General features: G+C 36.3%; 2 protein-coding genes across 4 annotated transcripts; both read right to left on the bottom strand.

Annotated features, from left to right (window-relative positions):
- Nucleotides 1-6,848: 6,848 nt before the first annotated feature.
- Nucleotides 6,849-17,823, bottom strand: LOC126866108 (green-sensitive opsin-like). 3 transcript variants are annotated; one of them, XM_050619268.1, is made up of 7 exons: nucleotides 17,189-17,823; nucleotides 16,753-16,939; nucleotides 14,883-14,977; nucleotides 12,271-12,381; nucleotides 10,372-10,631; nucleotides 9,239-9,354; nucleotides 6,849-8,464 (listed from the first exon to the last, which is right to left on the bottom strand). In XM_050619268.1, the coding sequence occupies exons 2-7, from the start codon at nucleotides 16,891-16,893 to the stop codon at nucleotides 8,258-8,260; spliced, it is 930 nt and encodes a 309-aa protein (XP_050475225.1). In that variant the 5' UTR covers nucleotides 16,894-16,939; nucleotides 17,189-17,823; the 3' UTR covers nucleotides 6,849-8,257. The 3 variants fall into 3 exon arrangements, with proteins under 3 accessions (XP_050475225.1, XP_050475223.1, XP_050475224.1); XM_050619266.1 differs by having other exon boundaries at nucleotides 16,753-17,823; XM_050619267.1 differs by having other exon boundaries at nucleotides 16,765-17,823.
- A 137-nt stretch (nucleotides 17,824-17,960) lies between these two features.
- On the bottom strand, nucleotides 17,961-19,867 carry LOC126866113 (proteasome subunit alpha type-3). The gene is made up of 4 exons (XM_050619277.1): nucleotides 19,710-19,867; nucleotides 19,538-19,620; nucleotides 18,965-19,356; nucleotides 17,961-18,363 (listed from the first exon to the last, which is right to left on the bottom strand). The coding sequence occupies exons 1-4, from the start codon at nucleotides 19,728-19,730 to the stop codon at nucleotides 18,095-18,097; spliced, it is 765 nt and encodes a 254-aa protein (XP_050475234.1). The 5' UTR covers nucleotides 19,731-19,867; the 3' UTR covers nucleotides 17,961-18,094.
- Nucleotides 19,868-20,133: the final 266 nt, after the last annotated feature.

The following is a 20,133-nucleotide window of genomic DNA, read 5'->3' as shown; positions in this document are numbered from 1 at the left end:
AGAATAACGACAAGTTTATTATAAATTAGTAAAGACAACGTATAAGCGCATAGGAGTTCTTCTCATTGATCTTCTCATTTCGTTTATTTATAATTTACATTTAATATCAGAGAATAAAGAATATCGATAATAAACACGATAAAAGAACAATTTACTGAAAGATTATCCGAGCTCGTTTAGGAGCGTCTTCGTTAATCGTTATTACCATCATTAAATAGTAACGTAATATCCGTTACATTTTACAACGACGATTCGCTCTGCTATCCTAATTGGATATTCTTTATAAAATTCTACCCCTTCGGCGAAACAGTTTCTTTTAATTCCAATATACTTTCTATACTTTCGAACAGTTTTTCATATCGTTTCCAGATCTTGTTACACTTTAGAGTATCAAACGTTTGTTAAATGTCAAGAACGTTCATCTTTGATCGTCGTTTTAATATCATTTATCGTACATTATTATTCGATATCTCGCTAAACACGTGAAACAAAATGCGTTTATCAAAATTACGATTCCATTTAAAATGTACAATTTAGAAAACTTTGTCTCTGCATCGTTCTTTTCACGATGCGATATTTTATTTCATCTTACCTCTGATCGATTATTTAACATTTTATTCCATTAATAATCGAGGATGGAACGTGCTATTTGTACGACAAACGGAAGCAATTTATCAATTGTAAATATCTCGAAGAATAACACGTTTACGCTCTAAGATTAAGTCGATGGCAAACAGAACCGCATCTCTCTGATCGTCCACGCTTCTAGATATTATTGATGTACGAATATCGCAGGTATTTCCGACGTTTATAATTGGCTTCTGTCATCACGAATATTATTTTTTCGTCGCTGTGGAACCACCGTCGAAACAAAATCGCTGCAAGCTTTCTTCGATAGTTGCTCGTAGAAGTTGCTTTACAATTTAAACGACAGAGCACGATGATTAATTTAACGGCTGGCCGTTTTGAGACCACAAATTCTCTTCGAAGATGAACGAGTAGTATCAACGAAGTGGACGATACTTACAAGTGAAAGTTGAAGATTTGACGAGTAAATCTTAAAATGTGATTGTGCAATAGAATAACGGCAATCTTTTACCACGATGACTGGACGAATTAATATGATGATTTGTGTGAGACCGATGAGAATGTATTAAGCAAATAACGGGTCTGTGAGAAAGGAATGTTCGATAGTCTACCCGTTACAAGTGTCAAACTGTGTCACACGGTGTAATTTGTAATTTGTATTAGCCTGTCCGAAAAGTGTCTTTACAACTTACACGTTTTTTACAACGACGCATCTTTGTACGAACATGAAACCTAATCTGTCGGACGTTCTGATTTTTGATTTCGATAGAAGAAAATGGATCGTACGTAGCTCGATAAAATAATATAAAACGAAAAATATTGTGCATTTATTATTTCCTTATAAAACCAAAAAAACTTTTCGGACGGTCTAATAATTTGCTTCAGGCAGATCTGACTCTTTAAAGGCAAAGGTAAAGAAACAAATATCCGTGGGTTGCGAATTTTAAAGCTAAAATAAAATTCTACTGCCGTCTTCTACGATTTCCAACAGTTCTTACTTTCCAATTCTTTTTCGATGTCAACCGATAAACCGAAATCAAACCTCTGAGATTTATAACTTTTAAAGCCCAACAATAAGAAAAGAAAATTGTTTCTAGCACCGAAGAACGCTGTATTCCTTTTATAATCCCTAACGCAATAACCACAAGTATAAATTAATAAAGTATAAAAAGTATAAATTAGCAGAGACAACGTATAATTGCAAAACGAAACGTGTAACGCTGAAGTGGAAAAGAAAAATTGCTAGAGTTTTTCCAAGTTGCATAATCATGTTTTTAAACCGATACAAATACGTGGAACATGATCGTGGTCGGTAAGATCACGATTGATAAGAAACTAGATCCACGTTGACTTGTTGCGTTCGTTTGTGTAATTGGAATTTGTACAAGAAATGTTCCGCTATACGAATAATCGCGAATAATAATATCATACGCCTGTACGAACGAATTTATCGATAGGAGGATAAACCAGGACACCCAGAAACTTGGACGCTCGTTTCGAGTGTCGAAGGACTCGAGTTTCTCTTTTATAATTTTCTTTTCTTCGAGACCAGGTCGAATTATTTTTACCTGTGCCAGACGGTCAAAATAATTGCAACGCTCACATATCATCGGAAGTAAACCGTCAAGTACTGGCGATTCAAATATTTTTATTTACTTTCCATTTACCTTAACTCGTATTTTTAACGATTTCTATCGCCTTTCGAGGCATTGTAAAATACTTGGTCCCGTTTTGGAGAACGTATTAGATATAAAGCAGAAACGAAGTAAGTGATTTCGAATATCTAATTTATCTATTTTAATCTAATCTAATCTAATCGCAGTTTCGACCGATCATCAGGCTTTTTATCAACGTCGCAGCAACAGCAATATAGGAAATCGCAGGTATTAATTCGACGTGGTAAAAGTTTGATTAAATTCGATTCAAGAAATAAGAGCGTAGGAAACTGCTGGTGCATATCATTTTGAAATAATTCCACCTCTCGATACTTTTACCGCGTTCAATTCAAGCGACAGAGACATAGGAACCCAGAGCGAGATATCGTTTTCAAATAAAATTCAATTTAAACGACGAGAACGTAGCAATAGCATCGTCAAATGTGACGAATGTATTTTCATATTAAGCTATTCTTTTCTAGTCGCAAAGTAACGTTAGAACAAACAAACGTGTAATCGCTACGAGTTCGCCTGCGATCTTCTTACATTTACGTACATTTTCCTATTTTTATATCGAAAACAACGATTACGAATGTTAAATGAGCGAGACCTAGAAATCTCCGATCAAAAATTATGAAACGTAGAAATTTTTATGCGCGACAAAAAAGAAACTATTTTATAGAACGTATCAAGCACGAGATAGCGTTTCGCGAATCGTGGCGAAATAAAGAATTAGGACAAATTTCACTGGTTCGGTACCGTTACTCGTTCGCGACCGATTTGCTATCGGAACAGTTCGCTGCACTGTGGCCCGTCCCATATCGAAACCACCGCGTATTACACGTACCGTGCATATCGATTTCTTTCTCGATCGATGCGTGTCTCAAGTAGAGAAACATCTTCGTGCTATTAAATCGCACGTACATAAAAATGCGCGCCATAAAGTGTGCGCATAAATTTCAAGGATTCGATGAGGAAAAATTCCTTAAAAGTCACGCTCGCTAACGACCTTGTTTTTCTTTTTCATTCTTACTCCACGTTATTCCTCCGAAGAAGATGAAAATCAACTTTTCGACTCTTTTAATGGTCTACGTTCTCATTTACTTTTATATAAGCAAAAGTTTTATTGGGACCACTACTCGAACAGAAGCGTAGGGCTGCGCCACGTTTCTTCAACGAGACTTGCTTTTTTAAGCTGTTACGAGTTGCCGCAAGTTGAAAGCACGCGCTCCATGTTTTTATTACCTGAGAATTCTCAACACTTGATAAATCTTACAGGCAAAACTGGTTTACCTGCTCTCGGAGAATATAGATCGTTGTAACATAAATCTCAGCAGAGTATTATAGACGAGCTAATCGACTAATTAAACGATAAATGTCATATCTTCGAAGAGACGTGATATAGATTAATCAAACAATCGTAGAAACCAGATCGTTCTCTTTATCGTAATCGCCAATCCAATATTTCTGACTTCAGTCTGCAAACTCACTACGCGTAATCTGTCGTTTCTTCAAACGTGCAACCTAACAGCATAAGAGAATAACGTGAAGCGACGTACTGTATAACGTGTTTGTGTATTGGTCGCGTAATATATACGGAAAATCCATGAAACTTTGGATTCTCTGTATATTCCAGACCGATAACAATCCACGTTGCTCCGTAACAATTCAACCAACCGAATCGACCCACCAAAAACACGAAATATTTCTTATTTCTTGCTCTCGTGATGAAATAACTAACAAGACGGTCGTATATCGAATCGAATCGAATTGGCCACAATTTACCATTAGATTTCTAGCGATCGATCAAGTCGCAGTACGATCTTTTCCGTGGTCCACTCGATAAGTTCCTTTCACAGCCATTTATATCGGTAAATTACACTTGCTCTGAAATCGCCTTTCATTTGTCAAGTTTATGGCCTTGTTCAACGAAAGAATAGAAACTCGCGTCTCTTAACGTGGATCCTATTTTCAACAGCTCAGATTTCAGAAGCTACGTCAGATTCGCCGTTCTTCTGCCTCTTTTCTTCCCTCCTAATTGCTTCTCCATCGATTTGGTTAACTCGTTCCACGTAAGATTTAAATGTCAGGAAATGAAAGTATCCCTGTCGAAAAAATTCGTTCTTCTTCTTTCGTTCAAGAGAGATTCTGGCTCGTTGACAACGAAGACATTTTCTGCCGGTCGTTCTTCGTGTTTTACGACCGTCTCGTCGAAACGGCGAATTGTATCTGTTCTTTCGGTTAATTGCTTCCATTGAAGACGATTTGTTATGAAATAGTCAAGTACTTTTCTATAAATCGTTTGACGGAACAGGAGAGGGTTTAATACAAAATGCGTAGAAGATTCGTTAAAACGGCGATGATATATTTTAATGGGGAATATGGAATATTTTTTATCCACAGTTTGATGCTTTTGTTCGGGAAAATTATTTCTCTTTTATTTCATCCACTCGCTTCTTTTTCCATAAAGTTACTTAGTCGAGCTTTTAAACAACGTGGATTAATTTTTTCTTAACAAAACGAAACGATTATCGGATTGAACGTAGAAACTTATCAATTCCTCTCATCAACTACCTCTTTCCATTTGACTCTTCTCGCATGTTTTCGCGTTTAACTGTAACTTTTATCTTTGCTTCCACTCTCGAAAAATTCGCTTCCGTAAAGGATCGACACTCCTGTTCGAAGCAGGTTTCTCGTCGAAAACGAGTCTCTATGTTAAAAAACAAAAAAAAGGCTGCTTGCCTCGACTAACGTTTATATCGCAAACGCTCCTTTCGAAGCCGTCATTTTTTAATTCTTTCTGGCTTCATCCGCATTCGGATCTGGTTCCAATCGTTACGCCATACAATGCGGTATGCGGTGGATAAGAATCTAAATAATCGTCCGATTTCGATCTTATTGTACGATGATATCATCAGTCTGTAAGTAAACGATATAATCGTGAACAGTAATTCTCCCCAAAAAATCGACGGAAGTTAATAAAAGTCGTTTCTACCTCAAAATCTAATGCGATTACCTGTGTATCTGATCTGCGAACGTGCGAACGAATGTGACCAGCGAATTCTGATTTTTGTCCCCAATTCTCATTCCAATGCCGCACTGTGCACTGGCCCGATGCGATCGTTCTTTAACTCGCAACGCGCTTTCCTACAAAAATATCTAGTTTCTACGCCTTCGATCCGTGAAAGAATACTAAAAATATATTTCACAAAATAGTTACAGTCAGCTGTTTCTTATTATACAAAGGATTTGTTAATTTTCGATGGCAAATCGAGGGAAACTTTATACGTTAAAGATACGATAAATAAAAGCTACTTTGTAAGATAGGAATTTCATTCGTAGAAAATTCAACACAGGGTAGGATTATTCGAATCAGTTAAAAATTTAGCATCGAACGTTGCACAGTACGATCGGATTTGTACGTTACGAGAAGAAAATTAAGAGAAGATCAACCACGAAAAAATATCGTTTCTCTTATCGAAAGATGAAATGCAATAAACAATAGAGAAAAATAACAATTTGTAAACTTCTGTGTAAAATCGTTCTGTACGATAAAGCTTCCGGAACAAATAGTTCCTCGTTCGTTAATCCCACGATTCCTATTCTTCTCTTTCTCAAACGACGAGCACGTGTATCAGTTGCCAAGATTTTCTTTGGCCATCGATGAAGTATTACGGTCACGTGCTAAGGATGTGGCAATAAAAAAACCAAGATCCAATGTCCCATTTCGCCGTGGCTTTTGCTTTTATTCGAAACCTGTCTCACGGCTGGCGTGCAACTCGTCGTCTCGAACGAATCTTCGTAGTCGCGAGACTGTGGCCAATTATCGTTGCGTAATACCGATCGTTCTTGTGAAAACGTTCACAGACAGATTACGCACGGTATCCATTCATTCCTTTTCGCTCTTCGCTCGAGTCGTTACACGCTCGATTAATGGAAATCCTAATCCTGTTTTCGCTATCTTGCCATAGTCACGATACGATCAACCGATACGACGATTATCTATCGTAGTCTCAGTCGTAGAATATAGAAACGCGCGTTTTCAGAAAATTTCAGGGAAAAATTCTCTTCTTCGATCATCTGCAGTGTCTTCATAAACTGTACTCTACGTAGGTGTAGAGTGGCGCGCAAAAATACGCGAACGCTCACTGCAGAAAACTTTTATGTAGAAAACATTTTACGTTATAGAAAACATTTTGGAACGTTGTACTATCGTTGTATTAATAATATTTCAAATCAATCTGGAAACGCGTACAGAAGCCACGAGATATTTACCGCAAATATGTATTTAGCGAAAGATTAGTATACAGCATAGATAGTCATCTTGGGCGTATAATAAGTGTGAAAGACGATCCTACCGAATATCGAGGCTTATTCGGCTGTTTTATAATTTCTAAAAGATACACGTGTACTTGCATTAAACATCTTGCGTACTTTCCGTGTACGTTTTTACATTTGTTTCAAAATTTAATTCAATATAATCAGCATATCCGTATCTCACGATGCCAGTGAAATTTCAAAATGTTTTACGTGACACGCGATATTAAAAAACGTTTACGAACGTTCGATTACTTTCGCGAACCACTGTATGTTCTTTTGCCATGATTATAATTTAATTGAATTTAATTTAATATAATTACAATTGAAGAAAAATAACGACGATATGGGAGAGCGTGCAGATATAATTGCGATTCGAATTTCTGATTGAATTTGAAATTACATATCTGGATGGGTCAATCGCATCGTACGCGGTTGCTTCAGAAAAGGTTTGATTAGCGACGTTGAATTTTCCTCGCGATTTCACTTTCGCTATCTTGCCATAATCGCACGTGTTACGAATCGTAATACAGATACTTTGCAAAGCCATCCATAATGATTCCATCGCGACTGGAACTCGTAAGAGGAATTAGAAAGAATAACAGCGCAACTATTACTATTCTACGAGCGTAGAATCTCTTTCAATGGAGAACAGAGAGAGATATGATTGCTTATTGGTTATTTTTATTTCTAAATTATAACAACGCGTCTGCTTTACGATCCTTACGATACTTAATGGATAACGTAATTTCGTCATTGCTCCAAGCTTTGCTTTTTTCCTTCCACTTGCTTTTAATTTACGACCAATTGTCATTTTATGGACTTAAAATATGTCGCGTGCAATATAGATTACAAATGAAGTTTAATCGAGATTCTTATTGTTTCTCTGACATTATGATCATCCGTCTTCTCGTTTATCGCGTGATTAACAAGTCGAATATCTTGAAACGTGGCTTGCTTGAAAATTGTTCATTGTGAGATTTGGCGAATCGCAAGGCGAATTACTTAGCTTCGCTCAAATATCCTTCTAACTTAAATAATTCTATCTTACTCTACTCAAAACTTCGGTGTTTCTTTCATTCGGTATTTTAGCAATTTACCTGCGCCAAAATACATTCAAACTACCTGCTACGAATGATTTCGGCAAAGAATGTCACGCTGTGTGAAACCAAACCGTAATGAAATTCAATTTTTCTTATTCGCACGTTTCATTACACGAACGATCTTCGAGAGACACACTGCGACGTTCATCGGTGGAACCAAGCGGCCAAAAAAGTTCACGCATCAATTAACACATGGCAACGCGTGAGAGCCACGAAGACTGTAAAAAGCAAACGAAAATACCGGAAAACGAAAGAAAAGAACGCGTATCGTTTGCTTTTCACCGCGATCTTCGAAACTTCCACCAGGTGTTAAGATCTTCGCATCGAAACGAAAGAACGTTTAGCGTATCCCGGCAAAATTCAACGCTGTTCTCACGACTAATTCGATCGCAGAAACAAAAGATCCGCTCACGTACGTGAATCCGTAATCGGATAAGCAAATCCAGCGGACGAAAAGAAGCGAAAGCAAACAACAAAGAGGCAAGAAGGAAGAACCACGTTGTTAAGACGACTTATATTCGATGGTTCCACGATTCATCCAACATCTACATAGCTGCAGACATTTATGGCGTTGTTCGATAGAGATAATGGTCCTCAGTTCCTTTGCTCTTGTCTGTTCAACAGCGTCAACGCGGTGTTTTGACTGTCCGGTAACGAGGATCTCGCGATTCGTACGTCGAAGATCTTCTTTAGAGAGCGGGGAAATTGGCTGTTTAAACCTGCGTAGATTATAGGGTTGTAGCAAATGGAGGATTTGGCCAATAACGCCGGAAGCACAGCTACCGATGCCGATGGCTTCGCCTAGAAAATTAATCGAAGATTTTGTTAGAATAATCTGTTGCTCTCGCTAAACGATTTCTATTAGCTGCATAATAAGTTTTGTCGGTTGTATTGCATCGTCTACCAATAGCGTTGTGATTTCTAAATAAATTATAATGGACGTGATTATATTAAAAAACGGAAGATTCTTAAGTAAAGAAATTATTATGTTTATAAAATTGAAAGTTCAAACGACAAGTTTGAACTTTCTCGTCGATGGCGATGTTCAGTGCTAGGTTCGGAGACCAGTTTGAAACACAAAGTATCATCGAATACATACGAAACGAGTGACGATATTTAACGGGCATCGTTATGGCGTTGTGTCTGTTAATGGCACCTGCTGGTAATACGAAATTATAACGAAATACTTTCACCCCACATGTATAGATATGCAAATCGTTCACGGTGTACGAACAAAGGAAGGTGCATCTCGTATCGCGTGCAACGATACAGCTTTCTCAATTTCAGCCGATCTTACGAATTAATATGAAACTGGTGTTGATGGTGAAGAACCTCGTAACGCGAGTTTTCGTGTTATCTCAGTTCTATCAACGAAAATTTGAATTTTACATCGCGCGTTAAACGAAACTTTGCAAGAACAAAATTAGAAATTGTTCGTCTGATAACACTAAGAAAAGATGTATTCAAGAAGATCGATGTAAGTAATAAGAGGAAGTTGTAAAATTTTCTGCGTGAAATTATGGAACTGTGACCACTTTAAAAGATTATATTCTTGGATATGAATTTACAACTTACGTCGAAATATTGCGCGGCGATCGCAAGAGCAGCGTAAGGCGACCAGGCGAGCAGGAAGGCAGTTATCATTAGTGCAACCATTTTCGTGATCTTCGCCTCGCGTCTTCCGCTTGCGCCTGTGAAACAAATTATTTTCGCGTTGCTAACGTGAGCAACGGAAGTATGGCTCTTTCACAAATACAAAAGGCAAACTATAGAAGAACTCTGTTCGTATTAAGTCCGTTTATGTATTTGAAGTTTTATTATCTAGCGCTCAATTAAATAGCCTTCCGTCGATCGAGCTCATTTATTTGAACGAAAAATTAAAAAAAAAACACCCCACTGACCTGACTAAAGAAATAAAATAGACGAACTCGAAGATGGTACCCCCTGGGGGCAGCCATCCACATGTTATTTAGCAATTAAGTTAGAAACATTTACCAAATGTCCATCTGGACAAATTGTAAAGTACAAATTAAACAATTCAAAAAAAGAAATTTTTTTATGTTCAATTTTCAAGGTAAGAAATAAAATAGTCAAACTCGAAGATGGTATCCCGCTGGGGGTAGCCATCCACATGTTATTTAGCAATTAAGTTAGAAACATTTGCCAAATGTCCAGCTGGACAAATTGTAAAGTACAAATTAAATAATAAAAAAAGTAAATTTTCTTATGTTCAATTTTCAAGATAAGAAATAAAACAGTCAAACTCAACTCAAAGATGGTATCCCGCTGGGGGTAGCCATCCACATGTTATTTAGCAATTAAGTTAGAAACATTTGCCAAATGTCCATCTGGACAAATTGTAAAGTACAAATTAAATAATAAAAAAAGTAAATTTTCTTATGTTCAATTTTCAAGATAAGAAATAAAACAGTCAAACTCAACTCAAAGATGGTATCCAGCTGGGGGTAGCCATCCACATGTTACTTAGCAAATAAGTTAGAAACATTTACCAAATGGCCATCTGGACAAATTGTAAATTACAAATTAAATAAAAAAGAAATACTGCGAGGAATTCCTATTGTACGAATCGCTTATCTGCCGACAAGTTTACATAGACGAAGCTTTACCGTAGTTTTGAGGAGATTTCGATCAGACTCGATCAGATTTTGCAAATTATTAGAAAAGATTACGATCAGGAACTAACTTACCTGCTCTCTTTCGCACTTTTCTCAAGGTCGCTATAATTGCCACGTAACTACTACTGATCACCAAAACGGGGATGATCAGACCAAACACGAAGAGGAATCCTATGTAGCTGTCGCTTTTGGTAAGAGGGTCGTGGACTTCCCAGGACACGCTGCAAGACACGTTTCCTGCCTCTGGACCGTAACTACCCCAGCCAAATAGTGGTGGCAGAGAGAGGCAGAGTGCATAGATCCAGACAAAGATTCCAAGTGTTATCGCATGCCTGTAGAAAACAGACGATTCGTACAGACAGTGCGTGAAGTAAAATTATAAGGCAGCTTATCGTCGGCGTGCATAATATTGGGTTGGCAACCAAGTGATTGCGGATTTCGTCATTAAATGGTATTGACAAAATCTGCAATTATATTTAGTATATTATTCAGTATAGTATTTATTTGTAATATTTGATATATTTAGTATAGTAGGTAATTGCATAGGCAATACAGAGTATCTCGAGAATTAGCCTCTTTCTTGGTTTTTAAATAACTTGGCAGAGAAATAAAAAATTCATTTATGTAGAATAATCACGGAAGACACGTTGCACATTTCGAAAGAATCGCATCGAAAATTTGCAACGGAACGTTTCTTCAAGAATAGATAAGGATGTTACTGGAACATTTCGTACAACTTTCGTTGCAATCGATTAAAGTTTCAATATCAATGGGAACAAAGTTGGAAGTAAAAATCTCCTTTTTCTAAGAAACACGTGTCACGTCCGAACGTGTTCAGTTTAATTCGGTTTTTGGTTGGCCGACGATTGTCGGCAAAAATTTTCGCGTTAGAGGATTACTTCGTTTACGGTGTTCAACGAAGTAATCGTGGCTCGCGGCCAGGAAAATTTATTTTCTCCTTTATCATCGTAGCGTAAGCACTTAAGAACATTTCTCTACGCGTTTTCTTTTTCATCGTCGAAACACCATCCTGTCTTAACGTAAGAGTGAAAAGCTGCACCTTAAGAAGCGTCTAAAGAACGGAAACCGACATTGTTAATCCAAAATTGATTAGAAGATCGGTAAAATACCGTTGAAGTGATTCACGCGGATTTTTAATCTTGAACTTATCCTCTAGAATCTAGAACGACGTTCATAATTACACAGGCGACTCTCGCGGGTTATTAAAGAATGCTACTACCTTACAGGCTCGATCCACGACGTGAAACATCTTTGCTTCGAACGTTTTCGTATTCGTCGAACAGTCGACGGCGCAAAATGTTACAAATTGTTAGAAAAGGCTTCTCCGAATTTCTGTAGAGAGACAAGAATTTTCGTAAGATTTTCTCAGCTTGCGATACAAATTTTTTCCACTATAAAGTTCAAAGACTGCGATTGAAAGTTGTTTGACGGGTCTCTGTTGAGACATCAGAAATTCTGATCTATGAAGCTAGCTGTTCAGTGTTATGCTTTTTATCTTCTGAATATTTATAAATTAGTAATTATTTCTCGCCGCGAACGTTCATTTACATAAAAGCATAAACATGGAGCTGTATTTACATAAACGCTCGATTCATAAGATTGATCTGAAAAGCTATAACTTGTAATTGTAAGCGGAACGAACGATCAATTCGCCTTCGCGTTATTCGATTCGACATGCGACGTATCTCGACGTGTAATTAGACAGAGCAAAGAAAAGCATCGTGTATTATGCAGGATCGAGTGTTACGATCCACTTCTTCTCTACATTGTTCACGTGCACGTGTGTCGCGACGAGTTGAGGTTTTCGGAGCGGAACGTCCGTCGTGTTGCTCCGCGATTCGACTGACAAAGTCAAGGCCATTTTTCTTCACCTTGACGAAATATATACACAGTTCTTTCGAAACATCTTTGCCTGCCAAATAAAGTAAAAGTAAATGGAATCATTCTCACCTTATGGACAGAGCTTTCATCGGTCTGGCTACCAGTAACCACCTTTCAACAGCCATTACTGTCAGGTTCCCGATACTGGCGAACCCCAGAGTGGACATGAACCAAGCGTAGCTTTGAAAAACAAAAAAAGAAAAACGTTGTTTCAATGGAATTGTAACAAGCCAAAGATTTTTGGTTAATATTAATCATTCTAGGCAGGAGAAATTGGGCGAGAGATTAACGAAATTTCTGAAAATTGTTAGATTTGACTTCGACCTGGGATCTTTGGCATATTTTATTCTATAAGTATCATGGGAACTTGAAATTTTTATAAATTAATATTACTCGCGTTATCACAATCAGAATAATATATTGTTGCAATAAACCATTAGTAAGATCAATGAAACTTTAAAGTTACAATTCTATCAGATACAAAAGTATCATCAAAAAGCAGTAAGATATAAGAATAACTATTGTAACCAGTTTTATTTTAAACTATAATTTTTCTATGAACTTTTTATGAACTTATATTTGACCGAAGGCTATATCTTTAAACTTTTATTTATAAAATATGCCAGTATAGTTTTAGAGAGAGGAACTGGGACATCCTGTACGACGACGTCAATTTTCGATTGCAATCGTGTCGATTTACATTTCTCAACTTTTCACTAGAAATATCCGTTTATTCCCAATTCTCTCTCGGACTTAGACGTAACATTGTTTGCTTTTATCATTTGCGGTGTCCACGAAGAATTCTTCGAAGGTTTGTTGAACGTTTAAACGATGGCAAACCACGAAACTCCACTTTGCGGTAGGTACACCGTGCGCCAGATACTTTCTCTTAATTTCGTCGTCTCGACACCATATTTAATGACCTGAAAGAGACACAGGATTTTACGAGACCGTGACAGAGCGAACGTTTCATCTCGTTATAACGAAACTCGTCCATTCTAGGAATCCTAAAGAATTATTAGTTCCAGGGATAATTATACGTTCCGTTAACGAGGAAATTCGTCAAATTTTGTGACAAAATGAAGGCAAAAATAATTCATAAAAGATACTCGGCTCGCTTTTACGTTCCTTTATTAACCACTCTCAAGTCTCGACGATTTGAGTTCGAAAATACTTCATTTTATCTTATATCCCACATTTATACTGATGATAAGTATACATGTATTAAGATATTTATATATATAAAATTGATTATGTTGCAATAGTAATAGCTATATTCAAAGATATAAAAATATAGAAAAATAACGCTAAAAACAGTCGCTGAATTAAAGGAATTACAGAATTAACGGGAGGAAGCGAAAATGAAATAACCAGCAACTGAAAAGATGGGCCAGTCGATAAGTACTTACTTGGAAGAAGATAAAAGTTAACCAAATGAAATAGGCGATAATTTTTTTAAACAGAAAAGAACTCGAATAAAGTTTTGCAGAATTATCTTACGATAATTACGTTTAACGAACCGCATCTTCATTGGCGCACGCTCCTGAATAATTACATTCGTGCCGATAATGAGCATTAACGTATTAAATAAATGGATTTTCTGTTCGTGCTATTGAAATTCTACGAGCGAAACGTGCATGACAGGGAATGTCACAACATTCACACATTGCGTTTGTGCTTGGAAGTTTCATCTGGAACATAAGTATCATAGTAACATAAATAGTACTTCCTACTTCGTTTTCCTTGGTTATTCTAATTCTTCTGAACGATTATTCTGTATTTTGTATAAAAAAAAAAGTGCTGTATCATAGAGAATCAGTGAACAAAACTTTCAAATAAACGTAGAGAAATATTTGAATGAAATAAGTTAAGAAGATGAAAGCGAGTTATTCATTTGTGAAATCTTCATAATTAAATACCAACATTGGCTGGAATTTTAACGTTGTAAAGTAATCACGCTCCCAATGGAGACGGAATAGAAGAGAGCAGAGAAGGGCTGGTTTCGTTGGCCGTGTTTCGGCTGTTCTATTTCCAGAAAAACCTTCCCCTTTCAATGGTAGCTTTTGTAGCTTACGTATGTTGCTTTACAAGCTCGTTAAAAAAAATGACACAATTCGCTCTGTACGTACATGCCTACCAATACTGACGCAGTAGCGTTAGATCTGTCACGACGAAGAATTCAATTTTTCCTTTCACCAAGGATCACGGAGTGTCGTTGCCATTCCACATAACAAGAAATTTTACCGTATTCCGTAAATAGCCGATATTGATGGTGTAAACTAATTATAGCGTAAGTCGAGACAGCGTAAACTAATCGCAATGCTGTAATGCGAATGCTTTATCAGACATTTTCACGTTTGTCTTTAATTTTCAACTGTAAGCCGCGGGGAAAACAATTCTGCTCAGCCATTAATTTTCAGTAAAAGTTGCCTGAGTTTCTTTCCGTTCGTTGGAGTCAGCCGCTTTAAACGGCAGCAAGAAGATTACATTTATCCGAGATTCAATTATTCTCTACCGCGAGAAACCACGATGTGCATCGCGATTACAACGAAAGCGAGTAAGAAAAGGGAATAATAGGAAGATTACATTCGTTCAGGATGAAAGGGAATATCGTCTCGTATGTAGTTGATATGCCTCGGAGAAGTTTCATGCGATTACGTTTAATAAACGATAAATTATACCAGAGGCACATTTTGTAGCCCCAGTACCATCCGCCTGTGATAGCAGAAACCATCGCAACAGGATTTCCAAACGCAGCCACCAGGAAATCGCCAACCTGAAGTAAAAATTGTCCTTAAATTATTCACGTTGAGTCTTTACTCAAACGGAAAGGAACAGATGTGTAAAACAATTATCGCATAAAACGAAATAAAAGAAAAAACAAAACGATCAGAGAACTTTCGCAATTTTTCAATTTCCATTCAACACTCGTATTCAATTCCACAATGGGAATATTTTCGGTGATATTCGATGAAAACACGGTGCTACGAGGGTGCCATTAGAGAATTGATTGACACAAACGACGCGGAAAAACACCGTTCTGTTGCGGTAGATTCCAACTTTAGTGAAGTTTGCAACTCTATAAATATTCACACTCTTCTATATTTTTTTCGATCGTTTCGTATCTCTAGTTCGCCGAATAATTGTATCATAAAAAAAAAATCAAAGTTAAAGGTGTGATAACACGAAAGCCTGCCGTGAAAGCTCCACGAATTTTATCGACTTAGTACTCTAAGGTCGATTCTGCTTTCTAGAAGAATTTCTTCTAGTCGCTTTCGTTGCTAGAGTACGCGCAACTCCATCTTCTTCAACTATAATTCCTCGAATTTCAGAGCTTTCATCCTCTTCTCTAGCCTCATCCCCGGGAAAGGAATCATGATTGTATGGAACGTTCTTACAAAATTCAGCAGAGATATAAATCTATGATGCGTTAATAATTCTGTAATAAAATTAATTGAAAGGATAACATTCTTCGACGTTACGATTGAAAATGAAAGAGCTGAAAGCATCAATTATACGGTGGAAAATTAATGCACGCGAAGCTTCGATTAAATTAATGGAGTAAATCGATGTGGCGAGAATCGATTTTAATATTTTTAATAAAAATCTGAACTACGTAAATACTGGTTTCCAAATTGCTCGTCATGGTTTCGGTTAAAATTCTCCCGCGATTGTAATCTAAAACAATAGAAAATAAATTTATTCCACAGATTTTCCGATTAGAATTTTCAATCAACTGAATCTTCACTTACCAATTAGTCAGAAGATAGAATTTCATAAAAGTAATCAAATTTACGACAATTCCAATAACTGGATAATAACTTGATTGGTTTTTAAATTATAAAAATCCAATCAAGTTATAGGTATATCTAGTTTCCCATGAAAGAGAAAAGCAAACGATTCATTTGCATAATATCGAATGACACAGTTTCTATGTGAGTAACGTAGAGTGTAACTAATACGTCTACTTAGCACCGTGCTAAAGAGTTGCATGGAGGCGCGATATACAGACGTATAAATTATTCGCATCCACGAACCTTAACATCTCCTATGCGAATTATACGACTGAGAAGATTTCACATAAATACCTTTAACGATATTATCCTCTCTCGTTTAAACAAAAAACAAATAAAATTTTACGAGTAAACTTTACAAATTACGAATTATTTGATTATTCTATATAAGATTATAAAATTGTAAAGCAGATGTGTATAATCTACAATTTATAACTTGTAAATTTGGTAATATTACCAGTAAATTATTATGCAAGAGGATACAGGTTTTGAAGAATTAAAAAAATTGATTTATATTGACCTCTATTTTACCACAATACAATTTTGGAAAAAATAGTAGATATCTGTCGACTGTAATTATGAAGAAATAATTTCTAAATATCGAATCAATTAATATTCTTACTCATTCCAAAATGAATTTACTAAACTAAGATCTTTCAACATTTATAAATCATCGCTCGCAAACTTCAAAAACCAGTATGAAAAACGTTATAAAATCAGCTAATATCGTTTCAAGAACTATTATTTGATGTCTTACGACAAGATTAACCAGGATCACGTTGACGGGTGTCCACAGTATCTGCGCGTCCTTGACGATCACGATCGCCACCAGAAGATTCATGGTGAAACCAAAAAATCCGATAAATCCCAATGCGATCGCTGCAGCGACGTACACCATCGGACTGACTTGATCATCGGCATCGTAAACGACATTGTCCACGGTGCTACGGTTCAAGGACATTCTTCTTGTATTTTTCTGCCTTTACACTTCCACACTTCTCCGCCCTTTTTTTTTTTTTTTTTTTTTTACCACCGACACGAAAAAGGGGAAAAAGCAAACGAAAAAGCACCACGTGGCGATTGAACGCGTTAATCGTCGGACAGATTACGTTCCTCTTTTCGAAGTCGCGCAAGAAGCGGACTACATGCATCAACCAAAAGCAGTTTATGACTAAGTTTCAAACTGTACGTACCCTTATATAAAGCCCGGATGAAACTACCCTTTCCTCTGACTGCACGTACTCTCTATCAGTCGCCGTTACCGGCTAAAACCAACCCTCTTGCCGGCAGGTAGAAACAGCATGCGCGAAACTACAGCAGCAACCCCCGTTCAACCCCTCGCGGTTACCAGTTTCATTCCATTAGGATGAAATCAACGATCACATGGTCATATTGTTTTCAACCTCCGGTCACTTGGTGCACTTAATTGCATTGGGTAAGGGTATTCTCTCTTGAGGATAGATGTATCATGATGGAAACTAGGTGATGAAAGAGCTGGAGATCTGGTTGGAAGTACAATCCTGAGAACTGATGCTGGAAACGAGTTTGTTTGGATTCTGTGTTATATTCTGATTAGACAGAGAGTTCAAATTGGAATTATGTATAAAGGAAATTTCTTACAAATTGCTAAGGATTATTTTTTTAAGCAAACTTGATTTTGTTGTATTGTATCCTTTGCATGTAGAGTACAAAGAATCCTTTTTCGGCGAGTAAAAAGATTTGCAAATCCAATTAACGGCAGGGAAAACCGTACTCGTTATTTGTGGATTATTGCGGATGACAGGCCCCCGATTGTTTACAAAATTTACATTTAACGAATGGATGTGTGATGCAGGATTTTTCTCGAGCAGATTAAAAAGTTATGTCACACTGTGGTAAATTGATAAAAGAAATCCATAACATTCGTTTGTAACACATCGAGAGATTATGAAACTAAATGATGCTTTATATTAAAAAGAGAGAATATGCAATTTTATAAACAACAGACAGTATTCTTTATTTGACTATATCAAGATGACAATAAATTTGTTGCAGTAATTTGTAGGTATTTAAATTATAACTTACAATGTAAAAAGTATCTTTAAGATTATCGAGTCAATTTACATGTCTTCCGTGTCACTGTCTGAATCTTCCGCCATTGCTTGTTTCGCTTTTGCCTCAGCATCAGCTTTTACGTCCGCCGGTATACGCTCGTGCCTTCCATTCGTGTGTTTACCAACCCAGCTCATTTCAAGCTCAAACTGCTTGTCTTTTAATTCATCGTGAACAAGATAAATTATACGTGCTGCTTCTTTTACTAATTCATTGCAAGTCATTTCAGATAGCTTCAATTTTTCAATTTCCGTCTTTGCAGACTGTTTTGCCTTGCCTACAGAATGATGTATTTAAATATAATGGTTGTGCTGTTGATATGTATTAATATATGTGATATGTCCGTTTTAAATATATACATCTGATTATTTCTATAAATATCAGAAATTCGAAAAATATTTCAAATGATAGTTGTTTGATTTCATGGGGAAAACTTAATAAGATATATCGATTCTTTTTTTACTTTCTTATTTTTCAGAGATTTCAATAACATAACTTTTTAAAATGAACAATTTCTTATACACCATTCGATGCATACTTTAATTCTCTACAAAAAAGTATTAAGGTACCTTGATTAAAAAATGATTGGTTCGAGAGATATTTTAACTTTACTTTCGTAAAACTTATCGTATGAAAGGCAAGGAAAATATAAACATAAAAACGTTGCGATGCCTTCCCTTGCCTTTCATACAATAAATTTTACAAGATTAAAGTCAAAATATCTTTCAAAATAATCACTTCTGACCAAAGTATTTTAATATTTTTTTGTAAAAAATTAAAAATTGTATCCGATGTTTATAGATGTTTATAGAAGATGTTTATAGAAATAATCATATGTATATATTTAAAATGGACATATCTCATATATTAATACATACCAACAGCACAACCGTAGTACCCATATGAAACTCCAGAAGGATCTATCATATACATAGCTGGGCCATCGTGTTCATATGCACCAAGTATTACAGAACAGCCGTATGGCCTGACTGCCGAATACAAAGTATACGCATGCATGTACATAGAAACTCTTTCGTTTAAGTATTTCAGAGGAATACCAATTCCATATTGGGATTTGTAGCTAGACGCTTCGGATCTAGCGATCTCTACGATCTGTCTGGCATCGGATATCAAACCAGAAACTGCCATACCAAGATGTTTGTCTATATTGAATATTCTTTTATTTGTGCCAACCTCATAAAGCTTGGAAGTAACTATCTTTTCCACAGCAAATACAATGCCATCTTTTCCTCTTAATCCTATAACTGTTCTATAATCAAAGCAATATAATTTTCAAATAAATATTTTAAACTATAACAAAAGTTTATAAATTATTGAAAATTCTCTGTGTCACTGCAGTATCTTTAAAGTCTTGTGAACGGTGTAGATAACCAAATCCGCAAAAGATATTTTTAGGATAAATTGACAAATAAAACTATTTGAACACTCACCCTCCATTTTCGACGGCTTTTTGTGCATATTCCACTTGAAACACACGTCCGTCAGGTGAAAATTGAGAAGCAGACAAATCATACTGAAAATCAGAAGGAGGTTATATTTTATAATTGTTCATAACTAATGGATTATCACAGTTTCTTTTAAATTAATACACTATATATTTACCCCTGTGCCTATGGAACTCATTTTTTAGTCAATCGTGGTTATAAGTACTGTAATACTATTACAGGCAAAAATTGTTTATATGCTCAAACGGCGTGAATAGGCGAAAATCAAAACTTGATCGTCAATGCTGTATGCCTCATCATGATAGGTTAGTTGTCAAACTGCAGAACTGACGTCTGGCGGCGAATACGAAAGCTTTTAGTTTTTAAACGACTGTGATACTAATGCATTATTTCTTCGTCGTAAAATTGAAATAAAATAAGAAAAATTAGGTAAATCAACGTTTAACGTTTTACTTAAGTATCTCGTTATGTTTAAGATAATGCATATTTTGTCAGATACTACTGTTTTTACGTTTTTTCAATAAAAATTAAATCATTTCTAGGAAAGGAATGCTAGAAAACATCAAGATGGCGCATATGAA

This window comes from Bombus huntii, chromosome 5, assembly GCF_024542735.1.
Source record: "Bombus huntii isolate Logan2020A chromosome 5, iyBomHunt1.1, whole genome shotgun sequence".
Lineage (NCBI taxonomy): Eukaryota > Metazoa > Arthropoda > Insecta > Hymenoptera > Apidae > Bombus > Bombus huntii.
The sequence above is the reverse complement of the archived record's forward strand: the minus strand, read 5'-3'. Positions and strand labels throughout refer to the sequence as shown.